Below are 24,491 nucleotides of genomic sequence, written 5' to 3'. Positions count from 1 at the left end.
CCCACTGCTGCAGCTGGAGCGACTAGGAATTTTTTCAGAGGACACAATGGTTGGGCCTTTGCTCCCAGCCCTCTGCTGCCTTCTGTCACTTGACCGACAAAGTCTAACCTTGTCGAAAACACCCCCACAGATTGGTTCAGTGGCACCTGCCACCCTCTCTTGCCTCCATGTCCTGCTCCCCCCGACCCCCACCTCTTGTGGCTACCACCCCCCAGACTTCTTTCTGCTTGCAGTTGGGTTTGCCCTCCCTAGACATGCACACTCCCAGCCCCCAAGGCCTACCCAGCAGCCCTTACCCATCCCAGGCTAGAAACTCCCCCTCACTTGTGGGAAAGCATTCCATAAGGACCTTTAACCCCCCAATCTCAGCTTCAGTCGGCCAGCACCTGGGAACTGGGGTCACACCTGCCTTGCGGGAAGAGGCAGCCTCCCCCACTCCTACACACACACACACACACACACACACACACTGATTCAGTATGGCCCTAGATCAGAGGGCACAGCAGGGAGAGCGTCCAGGTGGCTGGGGGTGTCTCTCCAGGAGGAGGGGGCAGCCTAAAGGAGAGGATGAGAGGGAGGGGCAGACTCGGCACTGGCCTTCAGGCACTGCATCATCTCCCTGCTGGATGAGAGTATCTAGCAGGGACTGGTCAGGCTGGGATGCCCTTGTGCAGGGCTTGGTTCTGCCTCTCCCAGAGGGTCCTCTGCCAGCCCCTACTAGTGCAATGGAGCCTGGAGTGTGTTTTGTGTCCTGGCATCCTATCCCCACCCTAGCACCCCCAACAGGGGCTTGGAACGACACATTTCAGATCCTAGAGCAAAGGAGAATATCATGGTATTGTTTTTGAGAATCTGATGGAAATTATAGTTTTGTCCCCACCTCCACTCCCCCTCCCATCCCATCCCCATTCCTCCCCCCACCCCCCCCCCCAAGTAAAAAAAAAAAGATACAGATGAATGGAGACAACATTTTATGGAACATTCTAGGGAGTTCACAGAGTCCCTGAAATCCAATTAGAATCTGGTGAAGAATCAATCCAGAGCTTTCTTACTAAGCAGAGTTTGGCCGCCATCTGTTTCCAAGTCACCGTGTCCTGGAAACCTAGTATTCTTGGGGGGTGTGGGGGGTAGGGGATCTGGGGGGAAGCCTGGGAGCTACCACCTGCTCATCCTGGTATGTGAGCTCAAAAGTATGGGCGCACGCCACATGCATTCAGTGGCCAAGAGCCGCCTCCCCATCCTGCCGGCTGATGGTGACGGGCATATGAAGGATGGAATGGAGGCCACCAGGCTGGATGGTAATCAGTCACCATTTATTCCAGTCTCACAGCATTAATTACAGAGAAATCATGAAGGTTCGGAGGTAGCAATTACACATAGGTGTGGTTGCACAATGAACAGATGCAAAGCCCTTCCTTCAGGAGATGGTCTTCTAGGACAAAATCTCATCTGCTAGATGTGTCCAAGGGCAAAATTCCATCTAAGGGCATATATCTCCTTTCCTTAGTCCAAATTTGTTTAAACAGGGGCTGGAGCGATAGCACAGCTGGTAGGGCATTTGCTTTGCACGCAGCTGACCTGGGTTTGATTCCCAGCATCCCATATGGTCCCCTGAGCACTGCCAGGAGCGATTCCTGAGTGCATGAGGCAGGAGTAATCCCTGGGCATTGCCAGGTGTGACCCAAAAAGCAAAAAAAAAAAAATTTGTTTAAACAGCCATCTAAAATTTTTTTCTTAATATTCCTAGTCATTTTGTATGGACACAGTAAGAGATATATTAAGCTTAAAGAGCGCCTCTCCTGGGGATACCTCACTATAGATCCTAGACTACAGTCCTCAGGCCAGGTTAGTCTTTCCTGACCCCAGCAGGGTCCTTATCCAGTTACTTCTTTTTGGGTCATGACAAAGTTTGTCCCATGACCATGCTCTTAACTTATATTTTTTATGATGCCTAGCCTGTCCCTTTCTGACGCCAGAGTAGGTTATGGCTTGCTCCGGGTCTATCTAGTCCCTTGTCAGGACCCTCCTTTTGTGGTGTTAGAAACTAAGGGCAACTGAGGCTTAGGTCGAGTAAATATGACAGAAAACGTAAACGTAAACGTAAAGGCCCTCCCGTTGATCGTCGATTTGCTCGAGCGGGCCCAGTAACATCTCCATTGGAGACTTTGTTGTTACTGTGTCTGGCATATCGAATACTCTCGTAGCTTGCCGGGCTCTCTGAGAGGGGCGGAGGAATCGAACTCGGGTCGGCCATGTTGGCCGCTTGTAAGGCGAACGCCCTACCCGCTGTGCTCAGAAGCCCGTCAATATTATTCGGGCTTGATTAACTCTCAAGTAACAAAAGCATAGTATTAACTGTCTTCCTGTGTCTATCCAATTGCTCTAAACTATGCAAAGGACATCAAGGAAAGAGAAAAGCATCATTTCACATTTCACATGCATATACACAATCCAAAGTCCTCAGAAGAATCTGATTTTACAAGTCAGAGGCTCTGATTTGCTAATGTAAGTGATAACAGATGGGGGGGGAGGGAGAGGTTAAAGATAAACAGAGAGGCATGAGAGTGCCTCAGGAGCACTGTAAAGGGTGTTACACAATAAACCTAAATGCCCTGTGGCGGGGGAGAAAGCTCCAACCAATGTTATCCAACAGTGGTGTGGGGGAACGGGGTACCCCCAAAGTGACTACAGGTTGTTCCCAGCTCCATCTCTTTCACAAATCGCCTTCCCTGGCACTCGTCTCTCAGCACCCTAGATACTGTAAAACCTGACCCATAAGCCAAGCTCCATGTCATGCACTCTGGGGGCGGGGGGAACCCCAGCAAGAACCAGCAGATGACACTGAAATGGCTCTGCCCTGGAGGTGGCTTCTGCAGCAGCAGCCCCAGAGCCGGTAGCTGCTGGTCCTCTGCTCAGTGCCTTCCCTTCCTTCCCTTCATCCTCTCCCTCCACCTCACTCTCCTACCTTCTGTGGTAGGTGAACGATGCCTGGCCTCGCCCGCCTTCTTTTCCATGGTGCTGCTTAACCTGGCTGTGGTAGAAAAGGGTTTTGAGTCTCAGTTCCAAGCCCTGTAGGAAAACAGGGTCCTGAGTGAGTCACAGCCTCATGGGCAGCTCCGAGAATGGCACCGCTGGTGCCCTCGGAGAAGCCTCTTTCTGGAGAGGTTACCACAGTGGGGGGAGGATGGGGGGGGCGGGGAGGAACTTGGAGCAAGGAAGCCAGGTGAGGGGGCTATGGTCTTGTTTCGTTTTCTCATTGGTCTGGCTTCAGGGAAGTGAGTTTGCCTAAACAAAATGTGCCGATGAAATCACCCAAGGACTCCACCTCTGCAGTGAGCTTCGGTTTCCCGTACTTTTGGTAAGAAATTTGGCTCCCAATTGGGAATTCAGTCACCCTACCCACTCAAGGGCATGATGATAAGGTCCTATCAGACCAAGCGCCTGAGGAAACATGGGGCTTGACCAAGGTCAGAAATGCCGCACTTCTCACCCAAGGATCCCGCTTGAACTGGCTTGTTTTGACTCATAACCACAAACTTGCCTTGCCTCCATGCCTGCGCTTACTATAAAAACGGGGCACTGGACGTCCCCGCCCCGCACCCTCGGAAGGTCTCGTCACTGAGGGACTTCTCTCATCCCTGTGCCCTTCGCTTCCCACAGGACTCCACGCTCCTCCCGCTGAGAGCGAGGCCCACAAGATGGTCTTGGAGATGCTCAACCCGATGCAGTACAACATCACCAGCGTGGTGCCTGGAACCATGCCCGTGGCCACCATGCCCATCCTGCTGCTCACTGGCTTCTTGCTCCTGGTGTGGAATTACGAGGACTCATCCTCTATACCAGGTAAGTTGACAGTGAGCTCAGCTCAGGGGATTAGTGACCTGGGTAGAGCCAAAGGCACAGCCTCCTCAACAAGGATGGAGGGAGGATCCACCCAGGATGGGAGATGGATGCTGAAAGTAGACTATAGACCGAACATGATTGCCACTCAATTCCTCTTTTGCAAATCACAGCACCCCAAGGGAGAGAGAGAACAAAAGGAAATGCCCTGCCACAGAGGCAGGGTGGGATGGGGAGATGGGGGTGGGAGGGATACCGGGATTAGTGGTGGTGGAGAATGGGCACTAGTGGAGGAATGGGTACTCAATCACTGTATAACTGAAACCCAAGAACAAAAATTTGTAAGTCTACAACTGTACCTCATGGTGTTTCACTAATAAAAATTAAAAAAAAAACGTGGATAGACATAGAAAGCATCATGCTAAGTGAAATGAGTCAGAAAGAGAGGGACAAACATAGAAGGACTGCACTCATTTGTGGAGTATAGAATAATATAACAAGAGGCTGACACCCAAGGACAGTAGACACAATGGCCAGGAGAATTGCCCCATAGCTGGAAGCCTGCCTCATGAGCAAAGGGGAGAAGGCATCTGGAATAGAGAAGGGATCACTAAGAAAATGATGGCTGGAGGAATCAGTCAGAATGGGAGATGTGTGCCGAAAGTAGATAATGGACCAAGCATGATGACCTCTCAGTGTCTGTAGTGCAAACCATAATGCCCAAAAGTAGAGGGAGAGTGTGGGGAATACTGTCTGCCATGGAGGCAGGGGGAGGGTGGGGAAAAGGGTTATACTGGGGAGATTGGTGGTGAGGAATGTGCACTGGTGGGGGGATGGGTGTTTGATCATTGTGTGATTGTAAACCAAACATGAAAGCTTGTAACTTTCTCACGGTGATCCAATAAAATTAAAAAAAAAAAAAGGATGGGGGTATGGGGGGAGGGGAATGGACACGGCCCTTGCTGGACCAATTATCTGCACGTTTTATTTTATTTTTTTTAATTGAACCACCGTGAGATATAGGATACAGTCACAAAGCTTTCATGTTAGAGTTTCAGTCATACAATGATTGAACACCCATCTCTCCACCAGTTATCTGCACATTTTAAATGAGAGAGGGAAAGAGAGAGAGAGAGAGAGAGAGAGAGAGAGAGAGAGAGAGAGAGAGTGTATGTGTGTGAATAACATAGACTCCTTCCCAGTCTGTGCTTTGTTTTGTAAAACAAACCTGACATAGGATCAAGGTGGGGTAGAGCAAGGGAAAATTCCAGGTGGCATACTGAGGTTTGGTTGTTGTCATTTTTTTCATCCAAATTCAGTTAAATTTTTCTCAGAAGGTATAAGATGTCTCTGAAGTGCCTCCTAGACACCTTTCCTGCTCTGTCCTCCATGGCCTCACCCACAGCCTCCCTTTACCTTGCTTGAAGCTGCTTCTTCTCTTTATCCCACTCTGTGTTGCTTTAGCCCTCACTGTGATGGGTGGTGGTGGTGGCGGGAAGGGGACACGGAGGAATAGCCTGGCATGGGCAGGGGTGTGAGCAGAGCAATCAGCACTTTGAGTGCCTCGGAACATCACGCTCCAGTGTGATTTGGGGGTCTGGGGAAGCAGCTGTGAGGACCCAGAGATGGTCCCTGGAGCCCCTTCCTGGCCTCCTGCCCTTCCCCCACCCAAACACTCACATATATCAGGGGAGTCCGGAATGATCAAATCAGGCTGTTTGAGGGGTCTTCGGTGCCAGTTTCTCCTGGCGGTCTTCCAACCCCTCCTGCCCTTAGCCCCAGAAGGTGAAGGTTTTCTCATCCAGGGCCACAGCACTGGCAGACTGGGCACTGAAGGGCTGCAGCCAGGACCCCCCCACCCCCACCCCCCCGCAGCCCCATCCCCCGGGTCTGGCACCTTAATTACACTCTCCAAGAACTGCCTGCCTCTCCACCTCAAGCAGCCTTGTCCTCCTGGTGTGATGGGACAAAGCACAATGACCGAACCAACGGGGATGATACTGCATGCTAATCTGCTCTGTCTGCTCTGTGTTGGGATTTATGGAAGATCCTTCACTGACACAGCCCCTTCCTCCCTGGCTTCTCCCTCCCCCGAGGGTCCCCAGGAGGAAGGGAGATGACAGGGACTGGGGGCAGGGCTGATAAGCCTGGCAAGCCTCTGGAGATGCTTCTGCTGCCGATGTGATGAAAACTCCCAGGCCCTGGGATGAGGAATCCTGGACAGGAGGCTGCCCAGGGGTTCTCAGCCCAGTCTGAAGTGGGCTCCTATGCTGACACATTTAAAAAAAAAACATTAAAATGGCAGCTGCTTCCCAGATTCCCAGGTCACACGGGAGTGTGAAGTTCCAAGGCTGAGTCAAAGTGCTGCTTCCGCTGTTCACGCATGGCCAGGCCTGGACATTTTCACATGCCCCCTGCTGCCTCCAACCTACTCCTGGCAGCAGGTGGGTTTTTCCTAGCAGCCCAGTCGACAGGAGACCAACCCTTCCCAGGCAGAAGGGGAAACGGAGTCCCAGAGCAGTGTCTGCCCAGGCGAACTCTGGGGACAAGCAGAAGCCACGGGAGCCCGGGGCCCACCTAGCTGGGCAGGCCTGGAGCCCAGAAAAGGGAAACTGCATGTTGGCACCCTGGGAGAAAAGGGGGAAAGGTGCTTGGGTGTGTGTGGGTGCTTGTGTGTGTGTGTGGGGGGGGGGTGAAAGCTAGAATTTACTGAACCCCAAATCAGTTTTTATTCTTGCTGGCCAGGAAGCTTTTTATCACATCCCCTCCCCACCTTAAACAGGGTGGCACAGACTCCCAGGGCCCGGCTCTGACTGACTGGTCCCTTGTTCTCCTCTGGCGAAGTTTCCCTGAGCCTCACACAGCTCAGGGGAAGCTCAGTGTCAGCGGGCGCTGAAGGGAGGCAAGGAGCTGCTGTGGGGAGTTCAGGATGTAGAAAGGCCCTTCGGCTGGCCACGGGGTTAGAGGTCGTCGGGGAGAGCAGCTCCGTGAGCTCACTTTCTGGGGAAGGAAGCTGCCATGGAAAGCAGGGTGGGGGGCTGGAGCGATAGCACAGCGGGTAGGGCGCTTGCCTTGAACGTGGCTGACCTGGGTTCGATTCCCAGCATCCCATAGGGTTCCCTGAGCACCACCAGGAGTAATTCCTGAGTGCAAAGCCAGGAGTAACTCCTGTGCATTGCCGGGTGTGATCCAAAAAGCAAAAAACAAACAAACAAAAAGGTTCTAACAAGGAAAGTGGGCGGGGGCAAAAAACAAACAAACAAAAAAGGTTCGAACAAGGAAAGTAGAGGAGGGGAACTGCACATAGTGGAGGAAAGAGTCTTAGCTATTAGGGCTCTCCATGGAAATCTCTCCAGGGTTCTGGGGAGCCCCCTACTCCCATTCACACAGCTCTGAACAACACCTCTGGGTACTTGGCATCTGCCACTATCCCCTTCCCTGAGGACCCTGCAGAGGAAACCTCCTCCCCTGAGCTCCTCTCTGCACTGGCCCTGGAGGTGGGGGACAGCGAGGAAAGGATACGACCAAACACACACACACACACACACACACACACACACACACACCTGCCTTTCCATGTGGAAGACACATCGCCCCCCCAAAATGACGTTGGTCAAGAAGCCATCCCAACTCAGAGGAAGAGAGAGGCTGGTGGGGCAGCGACCCAGGGCTTCCTCTTGTGCCTTTTCCCATCCCTGTAGATGAACCTTCCAGATTTCCTGACAGTTACCCCTACCACCACCCCCTGCTGCTGCTTCCCCTCAACCTGCATTTTCGCCACCTAATCTCATAGCCCCCAAACGACACGGCTTGGTTGTTGCCTGCCTCCCGATGGTGCACGAACGGAATCCAGCAGCCCTGGGTCTCATTGCTCGCTCTCCATCCCCGCTCGCAGCTGGAGCTCACAGGGAACATCCCTGGGCGCAGTGCGCCAGCCCACGCGCCACAGACATCTGGGGTGTCTCCCGTCTAGGCTACCGTGCTGCGTGCTGCTCCAGGGTGTAGGAGTCTGGAATGCAGCGGTTTCCTGATTAGGATGGTGCGGGAGGGGCACCAGCTGTTGGCCGCCCCGGAGGCCACAGCTACACCAAAAAAAAAAAAAATGTTCCCAAGTATTTACTGCTCCTCTGAGGGTGTGAAAAAGACTTCATGCCTAGATAAGCGTTCTCAGCTCCGAGACAGCCAGACCTGATGCGCCTGCAGAAAGGCATTTCCCTTACATTCCCCCAAAGCCCCTCTCCTCCCGCACGGCCAGTGCTCCGGCCCGAGGCTGGAAGATGCACGTGATAGGCAAAGGAGCACAGGGCAGGAACATTATTGGATCATGTTTTTATTGTGCTTCCCACCCTTGTCTGTCTGTCTGTCTGCCCCTCTCCTGCCCCCTGACCCCCCATCTGGCCCAGGATGCCCAGTTGCTCCAGACATGGGAGTTGTATTTGTCAAACCACCCCCGGTCCTACGTGGCACCTATTTCTCTATTTCCTGCGTGAATTAACCTGACATGTGCCCATTCAGGACCCAAACGCTGATTCCCAATAGGTTCAAGCACGGGGTTTCTCAGCCCTGGCCGAGTTCGCTGCCCCTGTCCACAGCTCCCATTGGCCTGGCCAGAACTGGAATGGTGCTTCCCAAATAGTCAGACTCAACTTGGCATTCTTTATCTTGGGGTAAAGAATGGACAGGCCAGTCTTTTCCCTGTGTCACTGCCGCCTGAGGGCTTGTGTGCCAAGACAGGACACGATGAATGAGTCTATTCTCCAAGGGCTGCACGGATGTGACAGAATGATGGTATTGAGTTTTTGTACCGAAATATGAATACAGCCTAAAAGACTCTAAGAATGACATTGCAACCTTTTCCCTTTATATTAAAAATACACATCTGGTTATCTGTAAAGATGTATTCAGGTGGGGCTGGAGTGATAGCACAGCGGGTAGGGCTTTTGCCTTGCACACGGCCAACCCAGTATTGATTCCCAGCATCCCAAATGGTCCCCCGAGCACTGACAGGAGTAATTTTTGAGTGCATGAGCCAGGAGTAACTCCTGTGTAACGCCGGGGTGTGACCCAAAAAGAAAAGAAAAAAAAAGATGGGGGCTGGAGCGATAGCACAGCGGGTAGGGTGTTTGCCTTGCACATAGCCGACCTGGGTTTGATTCCCAGCATCCCATATGGTCCCCCGAGCACTGCCAGGAGTAATTCCTGAGTGCATGAGCCAGGAATAAACCCTGTGCATTGCCGGGTGTGACCCAAAAAGCAAAAAAAAAAAAAAGGATGTATTCAGGAAACATTTACTGGGAATCCACTGTGTTTTAAGGCTGTAAATCTCCAACAAAGTATTTTTTGATTGTGCATATTTCAGCTAATTAGCAGTCAGTATCTCTATTGACATTTTAAGAAAATATTTTTTGCTTTTTTGGATTTGGGGCCACACCCCCTGGTTCTCAGCACTTACTCCTGGCTCTGGGATTACTCTTGGCAGAGTTCAGGGGCCCATATGTGGTGCCGGAGAATTTAACCTGGGTTGGCTGTGTGCAAAGCAAGTGCCCTACCCACTGTACTATCTCTCTGGCCCAGGAAATACATAATTTCAATCATATCTTCTAGTTGAAAAGGTCTTTTATTTGGGGGTGGGGAGACGTGTTTTCAGAGCTTACACATGCAGTGCTCAGGGGAACGTATGTAGTGCCTGTGATCAAATCTGGGCTGGCTGTGTGTAAAGCAAGCAACTAAACCACTCTCTCCCTGGCCATTAATAGAATGATTTTAATATAAAGTCAGTTGTTTACTTATGATTGTATGTTATTGGAGCCATTTACAATGTGTTGGTTCTGTAAATATTACCAGAGATCTCCTTAAAGACTGTGTGTGTGTGTGTGTGTGTGTGTGTGTGTGTGTGTGTGTGTGGTGTGAGATGGGCAAGTTGGCAGTTTTGTTCACATTTAACTAGTTAATGAGAAATTAGGGATGGAGTCTTACTTGCCAAACAACCGAGATGTAAAACTCTTAATTGAGCTGATTAAGAGTCCAAATGAAAATCCAAATACAGGCTCTCTAGGTAATACAACCTCACTGTAGAGTCGCACTACTGTCTCCTGTAATCATGAGTGTAATTACTTCATAACCATCTTAGAACAGAAGGAGGAGGAGTTAGGAATGCAACAGTTCTACAGCACAACTCCTAAAACTATTCCAGGATCTTTGTCTAGCTTCTCACCACCAGCAGGAAAATAGAGCTCTGAGCTTCGTTCTCAGAAACAACAACAAATCCCCAGATGCACCCTGGCTGCTTGTTCTTTATGAGTGGCCATCGTCAAAGCAAGGGTATAGATGGCAACTGCTCCCCAGAAGCCCCGGATCTAACTCAAACTCAGCCAGACATTGATCTGACTCACTGCCTCCTTCTCACTTCTCAGCTTTATTTTGCCAGTGAGATTTAGTTAAATATTCTTAAACTAAAAGCATGGGCTGCAGCACATGCTTTGCATGCCGGAGGCTTGGGCTCAATCCTGGCACTGCATGGATCTTCCTCTTGAGCACCGCTGGGAATAACCCCTGAAGACGCAGCTGGGTGTGCCACTTTCCCCACTCATCCACACACACACACACACACACACACACACACACACACACACACACACACACACACACCCTCCCCAAATACACCAAGAACAACAAAATTCGTCTCCATTTTTCTTTGTGTGTTGGGACCACACCCAGCTAGGCTCAGGGCTTACTCCTGACAGTGCTCAGCGGGACCAAAAGCAGCTCTGGGGATGGAACCAGGTTTAGTGGCCATGCACCAGGAAAATGCCTTAACTCCTGAAGTAATCTCTCCAACCCACAGTTTTTTCTTTAACTGTGTGTGTGTGGTGGCGGGGAGGGCTAAGGGGGGAAAAAAAGAAATTGATCTTTATTTGGGTGTTATGTTTGCAGAACATGTTTCTCTTAGCTAAAAAAGATTCTACTTGGGCTGAGGAGATATGTCAAGTGGCAGTGTACATGCCTGGCATGTGCAATGCCTTGAGTTGGAACCCCAGCACATGTGACATCCCCCCAATTCTTCCCCAGAACTACTCATTGTAGCCCTGATGGGGGGAGCATTATGAAAACAAAACAATTATAACCCAAACACTCTTTTTTTATTCTGAATGTTAATTTAATTTTATTATTTTTATTGCTTTCATGGCTGCACGACACATCATAAGACACTCCCTACCCATTCTCCATAACTACCACACCATATTTGATGGGGTTCAGACAATAGGCAACAAATCAGAGGGAAATATATATATAAATATATATATAAAGATATATATATATATATATATATATATCGGAGAGCCCAGCAAGCTACTGAGAGTATTCCAGCCACACAGCAGAGCCTGGCAAACTACCCATGGCATATTCAGTATGCCAAAAACAGTAACAATAACAGGTCTCATTCCCCTGACCCTGAAAGAGCTTCCAAATCGGCAGCATTGGGAAAGACAAGTAAAGAGAGGCTGGTCGCATGGTAAGGGGGATGGTACTGGCTTGTCCTTCATGCCCTACCGAGGTCATGAGTTGCCCCCCCACGAGCGGCTCTCCGGCACGGCCATGGCTCCAGAGGCACATAAATCAATTTCGTAATTTTCTGGCCCTTGGCAGAAATCCCTCCAGACTTAATTAGTAAAATATCAGAAATCCAAAATGACAGCATTTGGTTCTCATAAACAGCTATAGAAAACAAATTATTTCACAATCCCTTTTCAGCAGTTCTGATTGCTGGGCAGAAACTCTCAACAACAATGGTACAACTTTTGTCGAAATAATGAATGTAATCAAAGTAGAGAGAGAGTTAAGTAGAAATCATCTGCCTCACAGGCATTCGGAGGGGTGGGAGAGGGGGTATATTGGGGTTCTTGGTGGTGAAAAATAAGTACTGGCGAAGGGAAAGGTGTTTGATCATTGTATGACCGAGACTTAAACCTGAAAGCTTTGTAACTTTTTCCATAGTGATTCAATAAATAAATATAACAACAAAAAAAGAGGCTGCTAAAATGTCTCAGGGCTGGGACGAATGAGACGTTACTGGTGCCCACTCGAGTAAATCAATGAACAACGGGATGACAGTGATACAGTAATTTTTACTATTTTTTTTTTATCGAATCACCATGAGATAGTTACAAAGCTTTCCTGTTTGAGTTTCAGTCATACAATGATGGAACACCCATCCCTCCACCAGTGCACATCTTCCTCCACCAATGTCCCCAGTATCCCCCCATCACACCCCTCCCTCTGCCTCTATAGCAGCCTCCCCCATACTCTCTTTTGTATTGCTTGTTATGTAATGAGCATAATAAGCATAAGATGTCTCATGGCCTCCAGAGTGGCTGCGTGCTCCTGGAATTCTAAAATCATAGGTAATTAGGGTCTGGAGAAGTATCTGCAATGTGCTGCTCAGTTTTGGAGATTCTTTTGTGTGTCTCTGGATCATGGATGTTTAAGAGCATAAGTAGCAGCGGGAGGCAGTTTGTGGGTGTGACTTCCAGGGTCCCATGGGGAGGAGCAGGGGAGAATGAGAGGGACCGCCCCATCCTCTCCCACCCCTTGAGACCTGGAGTTTGCAGTCACTGAACCTGTGTACCTGCGCTTCTCATTGGGTTCTGGAAGTTGGCGGCTGCTGGGGTTTTAGGGGCCAAATGCAAACAGTCTTCTAATTCTAACCTACCCCTTCCCTCTTCTGGGGCATTCAAACCAAAATGAAAACTAGGTAGGAAAACTAGGTAGCCAAACAGATTCACCACCATGTGACACACCCTGGTTTGCAGCCTCATTACGAGGTGGATGGACTTGTATTTGAAGCTTATCATCACCACTGAGTTGGGCAAGGAAATAGCAGACACACTGTGTTTCATTTGGATTGGAAAAGCTAAGAGCAAATAGATCATGTGTGGTGGGCCCTTGAACAACCTGGCACTCCAGGTTGGGAGATGGGGGTGTCGGGCAGCAGAGGGGTGGGGGGAAGCTCAGATCTGCTCAGGGAAGCTCCGGTCACTGTCTTCAAGTGATTCACAGATTCACGGCAGAAGATCTAAAAGGACATACAGATAGAGATGGACAAGAAAACGTGTTGTTACCCCTTCTTGTGCTCCTTTATGGCCAAAGGCAACAGCTAAAAAAAGAGAACTGAGTTTACTATAACAGGGGGGTGGTGGGGATGGGGGTGGGCAGAGATGACTTTGGGGGTGGAGGACCTTGAGAGAGTGGTGGAGGGAGGTCAACCCTGGGAGAGGGTGCAGAGCTAGAACACTGCATACATGGACAGTGTTGTAAATCCCGGGGACTTAAAAAAATTAAAGAAGAGGAAGGGCAGTGGCAACTGTGCTTTGGGGTGTGGCAGCAATCCTGACCATGAACCCATGTCTCCTCCAGGTCCCGGCTACTGTCTGGGCATTGGACCTCTCATCTCCCATGGCCGGTTCCTGTGGATGGGAATCGGCAGGGCCTGCAACTACTACAACCGGATGTACGGCGAGTTCACGAGGGTCTGGATCAGCGGAGAGGAGACGCTCATTATCAGCAAGTGAGTTGGGAGTCCTGGGGGCCTTATTAAAATCAAGGAGGAGTGGCGGGGGGCGGAGGGGCTGGAGGGAGAGGCGGGGTTGTGGTTTTCTCTTTTCGAACGAACTTATCCTCAGAGTTGGCCACCTTTATTCCCAAGATTGTGCTCCAGCTGCTTAAATCTGTTTCCTAATGTGGGTGATACTTCCCCTGGGGGCTGGGGGAGGGCTGCTAGAATGATGGGGGACTGGTAGTGGGGAGGGCAGGCTACGAACCTTGGGTGCATCTGGGCAATGTTTTATTGTTTGCTAGTTTTTTTTTTTAATAATGTAGAAGTACTGCTATTGTTTAAGTTCAGCCATTGATTAAGCTGATTGAATTGGGCATGAACTCCACATTACTTTTTATTGTATCACCGTAATAGAGTTACAAAGCTTTCATGTTCGAGATTCAGCTGTACAATGATGGAACACCTATCCCTCCACCAGTGCACATTTTCCACCACTCATGTCCCCAGTATCCCCCATCCCCCCACATCCCAGTCTTCACCCTGCCTCTATGCCAGACAATTTCCCCAATACTCTCTCTCTAACTTGGGGCATTATGTTTTGCTCCAATTTTCCCACCACCATTCAAGCCTATCTTCCAGGGCCAGACACTAGATAATTTATTTTTCATTGCTCATTTTGAATATCATGAGAATTTGTGTGACCACGATTGTAAATGTAAATTTCTAGATTGTAAATGGTTGGGTTCTGAAGACATCTCTGTATGGCACTAATCCATTTTGGGATTCAACTGGGAGTCTCTAGGCCAGGGCTGCTGGTGCACTAAGATGGCACCCAGAAGCAAACTGTGGGCATGACAGCCAGTCTTCTTGGGGGGGGGGGGGGGTGGGAGGGGATCCCGGGAGGGGACAGCCTCTGCCACCATGCGGCCTGGAGATTTAGTCCTGAATCCGCGTAACTGGTCCTTGCTTGTGAAAGCTCTTGGTCACTGGGATTCCCTCTGGAGTAGGTGGGGAGACTGCACCTGCTCCGTTTGAGGTGCCCCGGTGATATTGGCTCAGTATGGGATCTGGAGGGATCTCTGGCACTGTGGTGTCTTTCGGGACTTGCCTCTGTGTCTCTGAGCCAGGGCTGTTGGTGCGCTAAGATCCATATTACAAAATTTTCAGCAGATTATATCTTGGTGAGGTCTATCCTAGAGACGGTGGAGTCAGACTGGGAATATGGCAGTGATTTTGGATTGTGGAAGCAAGTGGCTGCCAGGGACTCTGCCTGGGCAGTCACAGGCCAACCCACCCTCCTCCTGTTTATTTTGGTCTGTTCAGTCATGCATGGGTTCAAGCTTAACTGAGGCTTTTGATCTCTTTCGAGATTTATTTGAGGGTTTCTGAAGCAGGCCGGTAGTTGAGCTTACAGGGTGACGCTGGAGTTGGTTGATGGGGGTGACTGCCAGTGCTTCTGTGTGTATTAGGAAGTGAGTGGGGCGAGGTAGCCCATCCCAACTCTGAGAAAGCCATGAGCTTGTATAGCTCAGCCAGAAGTGGTTTGTGGATGTGGTTCCCACATACCTAACTTTTGGTTGTTTAATTTCTTGGTAAACTTGGTCCCAAGTTGTTGGGGGTCTGGCCAAAGGCACAGCGACAACTTTGGGGTATCAAGAAGCCTGAAGGCACCATCAAGCTGCTGATGCACTCACCCCACAGGTACAGGTTGACCTGTTGGCGGCACCACACCCCGTTTGTTCATTTAAAGAAGGGAGATTCCCCACCCCACCCTCCCCACACACACTTAATCACTTATCTTAAACCCCGTTATTCATCGATTTATTCGAGCGGGTGCCAGTAACGTCTCCATTCATCCTGGTTGCGTGCTAGCGTAGCCCAATGGTATCTGTTCATTCTAGGAACATGCAGAGCCTCAAACCGATCATTTAGGGTCTTGACGAAGAAGTCTGACCATCTTATAGGTGGGTGTCCACGTGATCTTTTGATGTCCCGTGGAATCTAATCAGTAATGGCTCTAGTCCAGCGGTTGTCTGTAAACCTCATTACGTGTCCAGCCCATCTGATTTTTGATGTCTTGGCAAATGAGACAGCATCCCTGATTCTTGAGCGTTGACGAAGATCAGAACTCCGGATTCTATCTCTCATTTGAGTGAATCGTGATATTCCAAGCATAGATCTTTCGATTCCTCTTTGAGAGACCCGAATAGCGTTCTCATCCTGTTTTCGTAGGGTCCAGGTCTCTGAGGCATATGTTAATGCAGGAAGAATAGTGGAATCAAAGAGATGTGCTCGTAGCTGGAGGTTCTTTGTCCTTTTAGTTATTTCTTCAATGCTCTTGAAGGCATTCCAAGCCGCTCTCTTCCTCCTGCGCAACTCAGGTCACCCCCCACACACACAGGGTAACTTTTCAGTGCTGAGTAACTTTTTTGTGTGTAAAGGGAGTGGTAGGGCAAATTAGCTTGAGACAGTTGACTTAAGCTAAATGATACCCAGGTAAAAGTCAAATGTTGGGGCCAAAGAGAGAGTATAGCAGGTAGTGTGTTTGCCTTGCATCACATATGGTCTCCGGAGCCCTGAGCACAGGCCCAGGAGTAAGCCCAGAGTAAGCGATCCTGATGCAGGTGAGGCAGAAGTTGTGGTGGCAGGTCTCTGAAATTCCCAGGTTCTTCAATATTTTCATTCTTAAAATAATAATAATAATAATAATAATAATAATAATAATAAAGATGCTCAGACTTGGAGTTGGAAAGTAGAGAAGCTTTATTGGAAAGGAGAAAGTGAAAAGAACTCCCCATGTGGGGAGGCACTTAGTATAGGACTAAGTTAAAAGTGAAGAGTTTTGTGTTGGTCTTTTCAAAAGCCCTTTGCATCAATCTGATGCCAGTAGACCCCACAGGTGGCTTCCATGAGACGGGGAGGGGAGAAAGACGGCCACTTTATCCTAACCCATCTCTGCCTCCCAGGGAGACTAAGAATGGTGAAGTCTGCAACAAGCCCCTGCTGGGCACAGTCCGAGCTCCTGCTCCCCACTCCCCCCACCTCCTTGCCAGCCCCACCAGGTGGCTGTCAAGCCCCACCTGACATCCACTTGGTCTTTTGTCTTTCTGGTCACCTGCCTCTGGTATTGTTCATTATCTCAGTCTTGTGACTTCTAGTTCTGGGACAGAACAATATGGTCCTGGGGAAAGCTGGGAATGTTAAAGATAGGGTCTCAGGGATGAGGTGGGGTGGGTCGATGGGGAGAAATGGAACTGCTGGTGAGGGCAAACTGGGCTCCCCTCTTGTTGGCAAGGGGAACTGAGGCTTCCCCTTTCAATCCCTGAGCCAGGAGTAAGACCTAAGTAGGATGTGGCCCCCAAACAAACAAATCAGGTTCTATAAACAAGTGGCAGGATGGGGGGCTTTCTTGAAGCTAGAGGTGGATAGAGACTCAATTCAATGGGCTCTCCAAACAGTGAATGTGGAGACAAAGCATCCAATGAGGTTTTGACAAAAACCTTCAGGCAGAATCTTTTTGCCTTCTCTAAGATGTTGGTCTTGGACTGAAGCAATAGCACAGGGGGTAGGGCGCCTGCCTTGCACGCGGCTGACCCGTGTTCGATTCCTCCGTCCCTCTCAGAGAGCACAGCAAGCTACCAAGAGTATCCTGCCTGCACGACAGAGCCTGGCAAGCTCCCCGTGGAGTATTAGATATGCCAAAAACAGTAACAAGAAGTCTCACAATGGAGACATTACTGGTGCCCGTTTGAGCAAATCGATGAACAATGGGAGGACAGTGCTACAGTGCTAAGATGTTGGTCTTATGTTGGTTTATAAGCATTTGAAACAAACAGGGGTTAGAGTGACAGCACGGGGTGGGGGGTGGGGGGGAAGGCACTTGCCTTGCACACAGCTGATCCTGGTTTGGTCCCCAGCATCAATCACAAATTCTCCAGAGCCATGTCAGGAGTGATTCCTGATTGCAGCAGAGCCAGGGGTAGACCCTGAGCACCACCAGGTGTGGCCGCATAGCCAACCAATAAAACAAACAAAACCCACCCAAGGCAAAGAAATGGAACTGTCTGGGGAGCCAGAAGCACATGGTGGTCCCCACGCAGTCTACCCTCCCAGAGTGTGGGTGCAAGCACTCCAGATAAAGGACCCCAAAGAGCCGGGAGCAGTATTCTATTGTTCGTTCCAAGGCACAATGCTCCCCCACATCTCCTAGACCCGGCCGATTTCACTGTGTAACCTTAACGGACTGAATTGCTCAAGGTTAGCCAAACAGTCTTCAGCCCTGAAGAGCTAGCTCGGTGAAAATTCTAGTTTCCCTGGTTATCACAGAACATGATGTCTTCCTGATGATTGAAGAAATGGAGAACTTCAATGGGCATATTTACTGAGCCATCAGCTCTTTTTACTGGATCTTTAGTAAGGCCACCTATCAATACTATCTCACTGATGACGTTTGACTGTTTCTGATTCTTTCCCATCCCCACGGGAAGCCTCCATTCAGACAGCCCAGGCTGCTGTTTGGGAGTCAGTGGAGCGTTTCTGGAAACAATCCTGACCCCTCCAGGTCATCAGTGTCCTCAATTGTAGCCTTGAGATACCCTGGCGTCCTCAAAGCCCAGTTATCAGAATCCAGTACCTGAGTGAGATGGGTTAGCCTTCCGAATACTTCAAATTATGCCGTGAGGTCACGGTGGACCAAGCACGACTGCCCCTCTGGCCCGGGCTGTCTTTGAGTGTATTCAGCTTGATGTGGTGGATGAGTAGGCTCATTGCAAAACGACGCCAATGTCATGTTCTCCAATACGTATCTGGGGACCTGACAGAAACAGATGCACCTGGGCCCCACCTTTACTGACAAGGTACGAATGCCTGGGGGTAGGGTCTTAGAGATCTGTTAAGCCAGAATTGGGGGCACTTGGAGTTAGAGCTGCTTTCACGGTCATGGTTGTTAAGGCTACGATGTCACAGGCTTCACTTTGGTTGAGCAATGACCAAATCTGACTCTGCTTTTACTGGGTGTGAGGGGCTTCCAGGCAGTGGCTAGTGGGGGTTGGGGGTGCTGGATGCCCCTCCCAGTGATTCTTGGCCAACGAGGCCAGCACCTCAGTGTGAAGGCCCAAGGGTGTGGAGCTGCTCAAACCCTGCAGGATGACACCCGTGGGATCTGGCCTGGTGGTGCTGGGGGTTGGGGACTCCAGGTGGGGTCCACAGTGATGTTCACGGGACTGTGCACACAAGTCAAACCCTGTCCTGGCTTTTCAGCCCCTGGCTTTATTTTGATTTTTTTTTTAAGATTTTCTTTTTTTTAAGATTTTTTTTTTTAATTATTGAATCACTGTGAGATAGAACCTTACAAAGCTGTTCATGGTTAGGTTTCAGTCACACAATGTCCCAATGCCCATCCCTCCACCAGGTACATTTCCCAGGTTCCCTCCCATCCATCGACCCCACTTTTCTTCTCTCCCCTCCCCCACTTCCTCTCTCTCCCTCCCTTTTGGGCATTGTAGTTTGCACTACAGATACTGATAGTTATCATGTATATCTCTTTATCTCTTGACCTACTTTTAGCACTCAGTTTTGTCCAGCGTGATCATTTCCAGCTATTATTGTCCCACTGGTCCCTTCTCTATCTTAATTAATTAATTAATTAATTTTGTTTTTTGGGTCATACCCAGTGATGCTCAGGGTTAGGACAGTGCTGGGGAGACCATATGGGATGCTGGGGATGGAACCTGGGTCAGCCGTGTACAAGGCAAAATGCCCTACTCGCTCTACTATCACTCCAGCCCCTCTTATCTTTATTTTTATTTTTCACTGAATCACTGTGAGATACACAGCTACAAAGCTGTCCACGATTGGGTTTCTGTAATACAATGTTCCAACACCCCTCCCTTCGACAGTGTCCCTTTACCTGTGTACATTTCCCACCACCAATGTCCCCAGTTTCCTACTCCATCCCCCATCCCCCATCTCCCATCCCCCAGTCTCTGACTTTAAACTTAATTCTCCACTCACCCTGACAACCAGCCACAGTCTCTGAACGTTGGGGCCTGGGGGGGTGGGGGTGGGCTCAGGACATTTGCTCCTGCTCTTTGATGCCCCCAGCGCAGCCAGCCAGCTGCCCTGCCGCAGTCCCTCCAGGGTCAACCTCCCCTTGCCCTGTCACTGGTTGCCCTTAGCAGACAGGAGGAATGGCCCCCGAGTCTGTCCCAAAGGCAGCCCCCGCCGCTATCCAGGCTTCCTGCATGCCCGTCCTCTCTCGAGGGCTGCATCTGGAGGTCACTCAGGGATGACCACCCCCATTTAAGAACCCCAAATTCTCAGGCTACATCCCAGCATTTTTAATCTGCTAGGGTGCTTCCCAGGCACGAGTTATGTTCAGGCCCCCCAGATGAACCCAGTGTGCCCTGGTGAGGGATGATGAGGGTCTTGCTCAGGCTAGCTCAGGGCAGGGCAAGGCAGGTGCTGAGGGGAAGCAGGAGGCCTGTGTGTGTGTGTGGGGGGGGGGGGGGGGGGACCAGAGGCCACCACCTAAAAACGGCCTGAGATTGCAAGACTGCAGCACTAGATGCCCCAAGTCACCTCCTGGCACGGGAAGCTCCTGGGTGTGGGGTGGGCATGCGACCACTCTCACACTCTGCCCTGTGGGGACAGCCAGGAGGGAGGCAGGCAGGGAGGCAGACTCACACAGGAGCTCCCCCACCCCCACCCTGCCCACGCTCCCTTCGCCCCCACCCCCCAGCTCTGGTCCTGTTCTCTCTCCCTGGGCTTTTCACTCGCTGGGGTCTGTATGTTCTTTTTAATTGCCTCCCTGCCACTCAGCTTTGCTATTAAGGGCCGAGCTCATCAGGGAGAGGACATGTTTGTCCCCAGCTCCTGCCCTCGCCTGCACTCCAGGTACCTCCCGGAACAGCCCGTACCTCTCGAAAAGACCCCGGTGGACCTCAGAAAGCTTTTCTGTCCTTTTTGATTTGAACTGTCTGCCAGACTCTTTTATTCCTCCTGAAATCTTGAGCTCTGTATCCATCACAAATGGGGAGAGATGATGGCGCAAGTTTTCCAACCAGCTTAGCCCCCGGAGCTGCAGCGGAGGGGGGAGGAGAGGGACTGCAGAACTTTGGGGGAAGAAGCATGTGGGGTCATGGGGGAAGAGGAGGGGTTGTAGGAGCAGGAAAGGTCTTTTGTGTTCTTTGGACACACCAAAATGCATAAGCATCTGCAGGATTCAAGCAAAACACTATGTCAGTCTCGGACTTGAACATGCAAAAGAAAACAGAAGTGGGCAGAACCCATCAAGGGGCCTCTGCAAACAACAAAATAGCGTGCCAATCAGATCCCCATCTGCACACCTGCTTTAATCCGGCGTGATCTTACAGGGGAGTCATTCAAGCATTCTCTCAGCATGCTTTTACCGACCTTACAGAGGACTGGGTGATCCTAAGTTATCAAAGTCTTTGGCATCACGAGATAAACATTTATCGATGACAAACATTTGTCAGTCTAGGGGTTAAGGTACTTGCCTTGCATGCATTCGATCCTGGGTTGATCCTTGGCACCTGAGCCCCACCAGCAGCGATCCCTGAGGGTAGAGCCAGGAGTAAGCCCTGAGCCTCGCTGGGTGTGGCCCAACCACCACAATAAACAAACATCTACAGATGACACACTATGAGTATCCGGTATCATGAGCAAATCAGACTTGTACCTTTACCCTTCAGGAGAAAGACACTGTCCTCTTGTTCAGACACCACCAGCAACAAACAAGTCTGATGCAGAGGGTCACTTTGGAAGCTGGTGGCCCCAATCTGCCTGAGACTGGGGGCCTTCCACCATGGAGTGCTCTCCATTCTAACGAATACTGGGACATAACTAGGTCCAGGTGGGCTGTGTAGAAAGGCTGAGTCAGCGGGTAGGGGTGCAGGGGGCGAGCTGGAGCGGTGGGAGTTGATCCAGGCAGGCCTCGCAGGGACAAGAGCATGCCCCTAAAGGCCTAAGGGAGGGGTGGGGGGAAGTCCAGTGAGGTGAATGCAAAAGGTCCCCTGATGGGAGGGAAGCCGCAAGGAAGAGCAAGGAAGGACGCAGGACGGCGGGACCTTGGGAGGATGCAGAGAAGCTCCAGGGGATGCAACCTCATGGGCTGTTCTCAGGGCTGGCTGATCCTCAGCTATCAGAGTCTTTGGTGTCCAGCTTTGGCCTGCCTGAGATGAGAAGCCGCTTGGTTTCAGCCTGAACCATCAACCTGGCCTCTCTGTTGAGAACGGCCAGAGAGAGCACACGGGATAGGTGCAGAGAGAGTTGTTGAGTGAGAGATGGTGGTGCTTGGTGCATGTAAGAGCCACACAGGTCATGCCACGACTGGGTGGAATTCTTGGCATTATTTCACAGGCCAAGCCAAAAGATCAGACCCCAAAGGATCTGAGAGTCCAGGAAAATGTTAACGAAGAGCTGGCGCTGAAAAAAACCATGCGCCCTGCAGGGGGCGCTACTGTCCCGGTGATTTTTGAGTCTTAGGCTAAAACCAGGCTGAAACAGAGGGAGCAGGGGAAGGTGGTGGGTACCTGGCTAACCAGTGGGTACCTGGCTAACACAGGAGAAGCAAGTTTGGGATGGGGGTGAGGTGAGGGCCCTATTTTGGTCATTCTGACTGGACAATGCCCAGTGGCGGCTGAGAGGGAGAGAAGGAAGGTCGGGGGCTCGAGCCTCCCAGTGTAACAGGAAACTAGCCGGCCCGGGAAGGGCCATCATCCACGAGAGCGTGGGGGTTGGAGAGCCCCGGGGCCTGTCAATCAGGCCGGAGCCTACCCATGGCAGCACAGTGATTCAGATGACGCGTGGAACCACCACAGTGTTGGGGGGGAACAGAGAGGGATTTTGTCTTGGGTGGCCCTGACAAGCATAGCTGACCAGAGGAGAGAAAGAGGGATAGTGTTCCAAACGGTTTGTGGGAAAGGAGGCAAGCAATGGACGGGAGCGGGATCAGGGTGCCTGAGCTGGCAAGGAGCAGCTGCAGAGGGAAACTGCTGGGGAGATGGGGGGAAGGGGACAGGGTGGGGGGTAGCAGGTGGAGGGGCCCCGGGGACAGGTCCAGCTGGCCCTGCGTGGGGACCTGGAAGGGGTTGCACAGGAACCTCAGGGCTGGCTGAACGGGGGTCACAGAGTCCGGTGGCAGATGCTTCCCGGGAGTCCTCCTCTTGCCGCCTTTTCTCTGAGTTCAGCGGAATAGGAAACTGTGTCTGAGGAGGGGAGGTGGGATGTCAGCGCCCTCTAGAGGAGCATGGGTGGCGGTGCTAGGGAGCCAGAGCAGACACTGGCTCTAAAGGTCCAACGGAATCCAACCTGCGCACAAGGGAAGGCGTGTGAGTGTGTAGACACATACGCACGCGTGAGCACAGGGAGCTTCCCCCGGCTTCGTGGGACCACCAGGCACAAGCAGAGAGTGAGCTGGGTTTCATCAGACGGAGGAAGAAGGAGTGGGTGGAGGTAGCTGGGGAACACAGGGAAGGGAGTGGTCCTCATGACTTAGCAGTTAAGGTATTTTCCCCAACTTTCTACGAAGATGCTCCAACAAGCAGGCAAGCTGAGAGGGCTGTGTCCCCGGGCCCTCCAGGGCATTCTGATTCCCTCCAGGGGGCCCCTCTTTCCCGTGTCTTCGCCCCGTACTGCTGCTGGTTTGCGTTTAGCACTGACTGCTGCCTTCCTCCCTGGACTTCTGAAAGGCTCCAGGGCCACTGTTCCTTGTAATAATGCTTCCTGCTTCCTGGGGTGGGGGGCGAGCTATACACCACCTATTAGGTCAGTCTAGGAGACAGAGAGGAGGGTCTCACCTAAACTGGGTCCCGGGAGCTTGCGAGGGGTCTGTCACAGAGACCGGTACTTAGGGTGTACCAGGTGAGAAGAGTCACGGGCACGGATAAAGCTACAGAGCACACATCTCAGACGCACACAGGCCTCCTGGACTGGTAGTTTTGAATGCTGGTGCCACTGACCCCACCAGTGGCCTCGTGCCTCTGGGATGCATCGCCCTTGAGCCTGGTCCTGTCGGGGTGAGGCCTTTAACAAGCAGAACGGGAGCGAGAGGCTTTCTTTCTTCCTGACCTCCTGACACTCGCTTTCCCGCTATGTTTCCACCCTGAATAGGCCACAGATCGGCCATCTCTGGGGTGGTTCCATTTCAGATGGGTTGGACACAGTTACACTGGCTCCTGCCCCCTCTCTCCCCCACCCCACCCCTCGTGGCTCCTACTTTGGTGTGGTTCCATGGACACAAATCGCAGCACCCACGTCTGTTTGTTTGGTGTGTGACAGCCATGACCAGACAGTTCACACGGGCCCTTCAGAGCTCGAGGAACCCACTTGGTCTTCCCACAGGGGTAAGAGCCCTTCAGTCTCCCAGACACTAACACCCCCCCCCCCCCAGCAAATGAGCCAGTATTCTTCACTTTCCCAGATTACTCTGGGCTGATAGAGCCAGTCGCTCCTGATAAAATGACTTCATTATAAACCACTTCTCTTTCTCAAAGAAGAAATTCAAATGGCCAAAAGGCACATGGAAAAATGCTCTTCATAACTAATCATCAGGGAGATGCAGATCAAAACAACGAGATATCATCTCATATCATCTCACACCACAGAGGCTGGCACACATCCAAAAAAACAAAAGTAACCGGTGTTGGCATGGATGTGGGGGGAAAGGGAATCTCCTTCACTTTTGGTGGGAATGCAGACTGGTCCAGTCTTTTGGGAAAACAATATGGACGTTTCTCAAAAATCTAGAAATTGAGTTCCCATTTGGCCCAGCAATAGCACTTCTGGGAATATTCTCTGGGGCCCCAAAAACACACAGCAGAAACACCATCTGCACTCCTATGTTCACTGCAGCACTATTCACCATAGGCAGAATCTGGAAACAACCTGAGTACCCAAGAACAGACGAAAGGATAAAGAAACTCTGGCACATCTACACAATGGAATACTATGCAGCCGTCAGGAAAATGAAGTCATGAAATATGCCTATAAATGAATTGACATGGAGAGTATCATGTCAATGAGTGAAATGAGTCAGAGAGAGAGAGAGGGACAGGTATAGAATGACTGCACTCATTTG

General features: G+C 50.9%; 1 protein-coding gene across 2 annotated transcripts in view; it reads left to right on the top strand.

The window, feature by feature from the left end:
• The window catches only part of LOC130043104 (aromatase), a 72,846-nt gene that overhangs the window by 29,513 nt on the left and 18,842 nt on the right, over positions 1-24,491 (top strand). For both annotated transcript variants that reach the window (XM_056135415.1, XM_056135414.1), the window contains exons 2-3: positions 3,661-3,843; positions 13,255-13,405. In XM_056135415.1, coding sequence (XP_055991390.1) covers positions 3,699-3,843; positions 13,255-13,405 — 296 coding nt within the window. In that variant the 5' untranslated portion in view covers positions 3,661-3,698. The remainder of the gene's footprint in view (positions 1-3,660; positions 3,844-13,254; positions 13,406-24,491) is intronic.

This window comes from Sorex fumeus, unplaced genomic scaffold (genome assembly GCF_029834395.1).
Source record: "Sorex fumeus unplaced genomic scaffold, SorFum_2.1 ptg000111l, whole genome shotgun sequence".
NCBI classification, from domain to species: Eukaryota; Metazoa; Chordata; class Mammalia; order Eulipotyphla; family Soricidae; genus Sorex; species Sorex fumeus.
The sequence above is the reverse complement of the archived record's forward strand: the minus strand, read 5'-3'. Positions and strand labels throughout refer to the sequence as shown.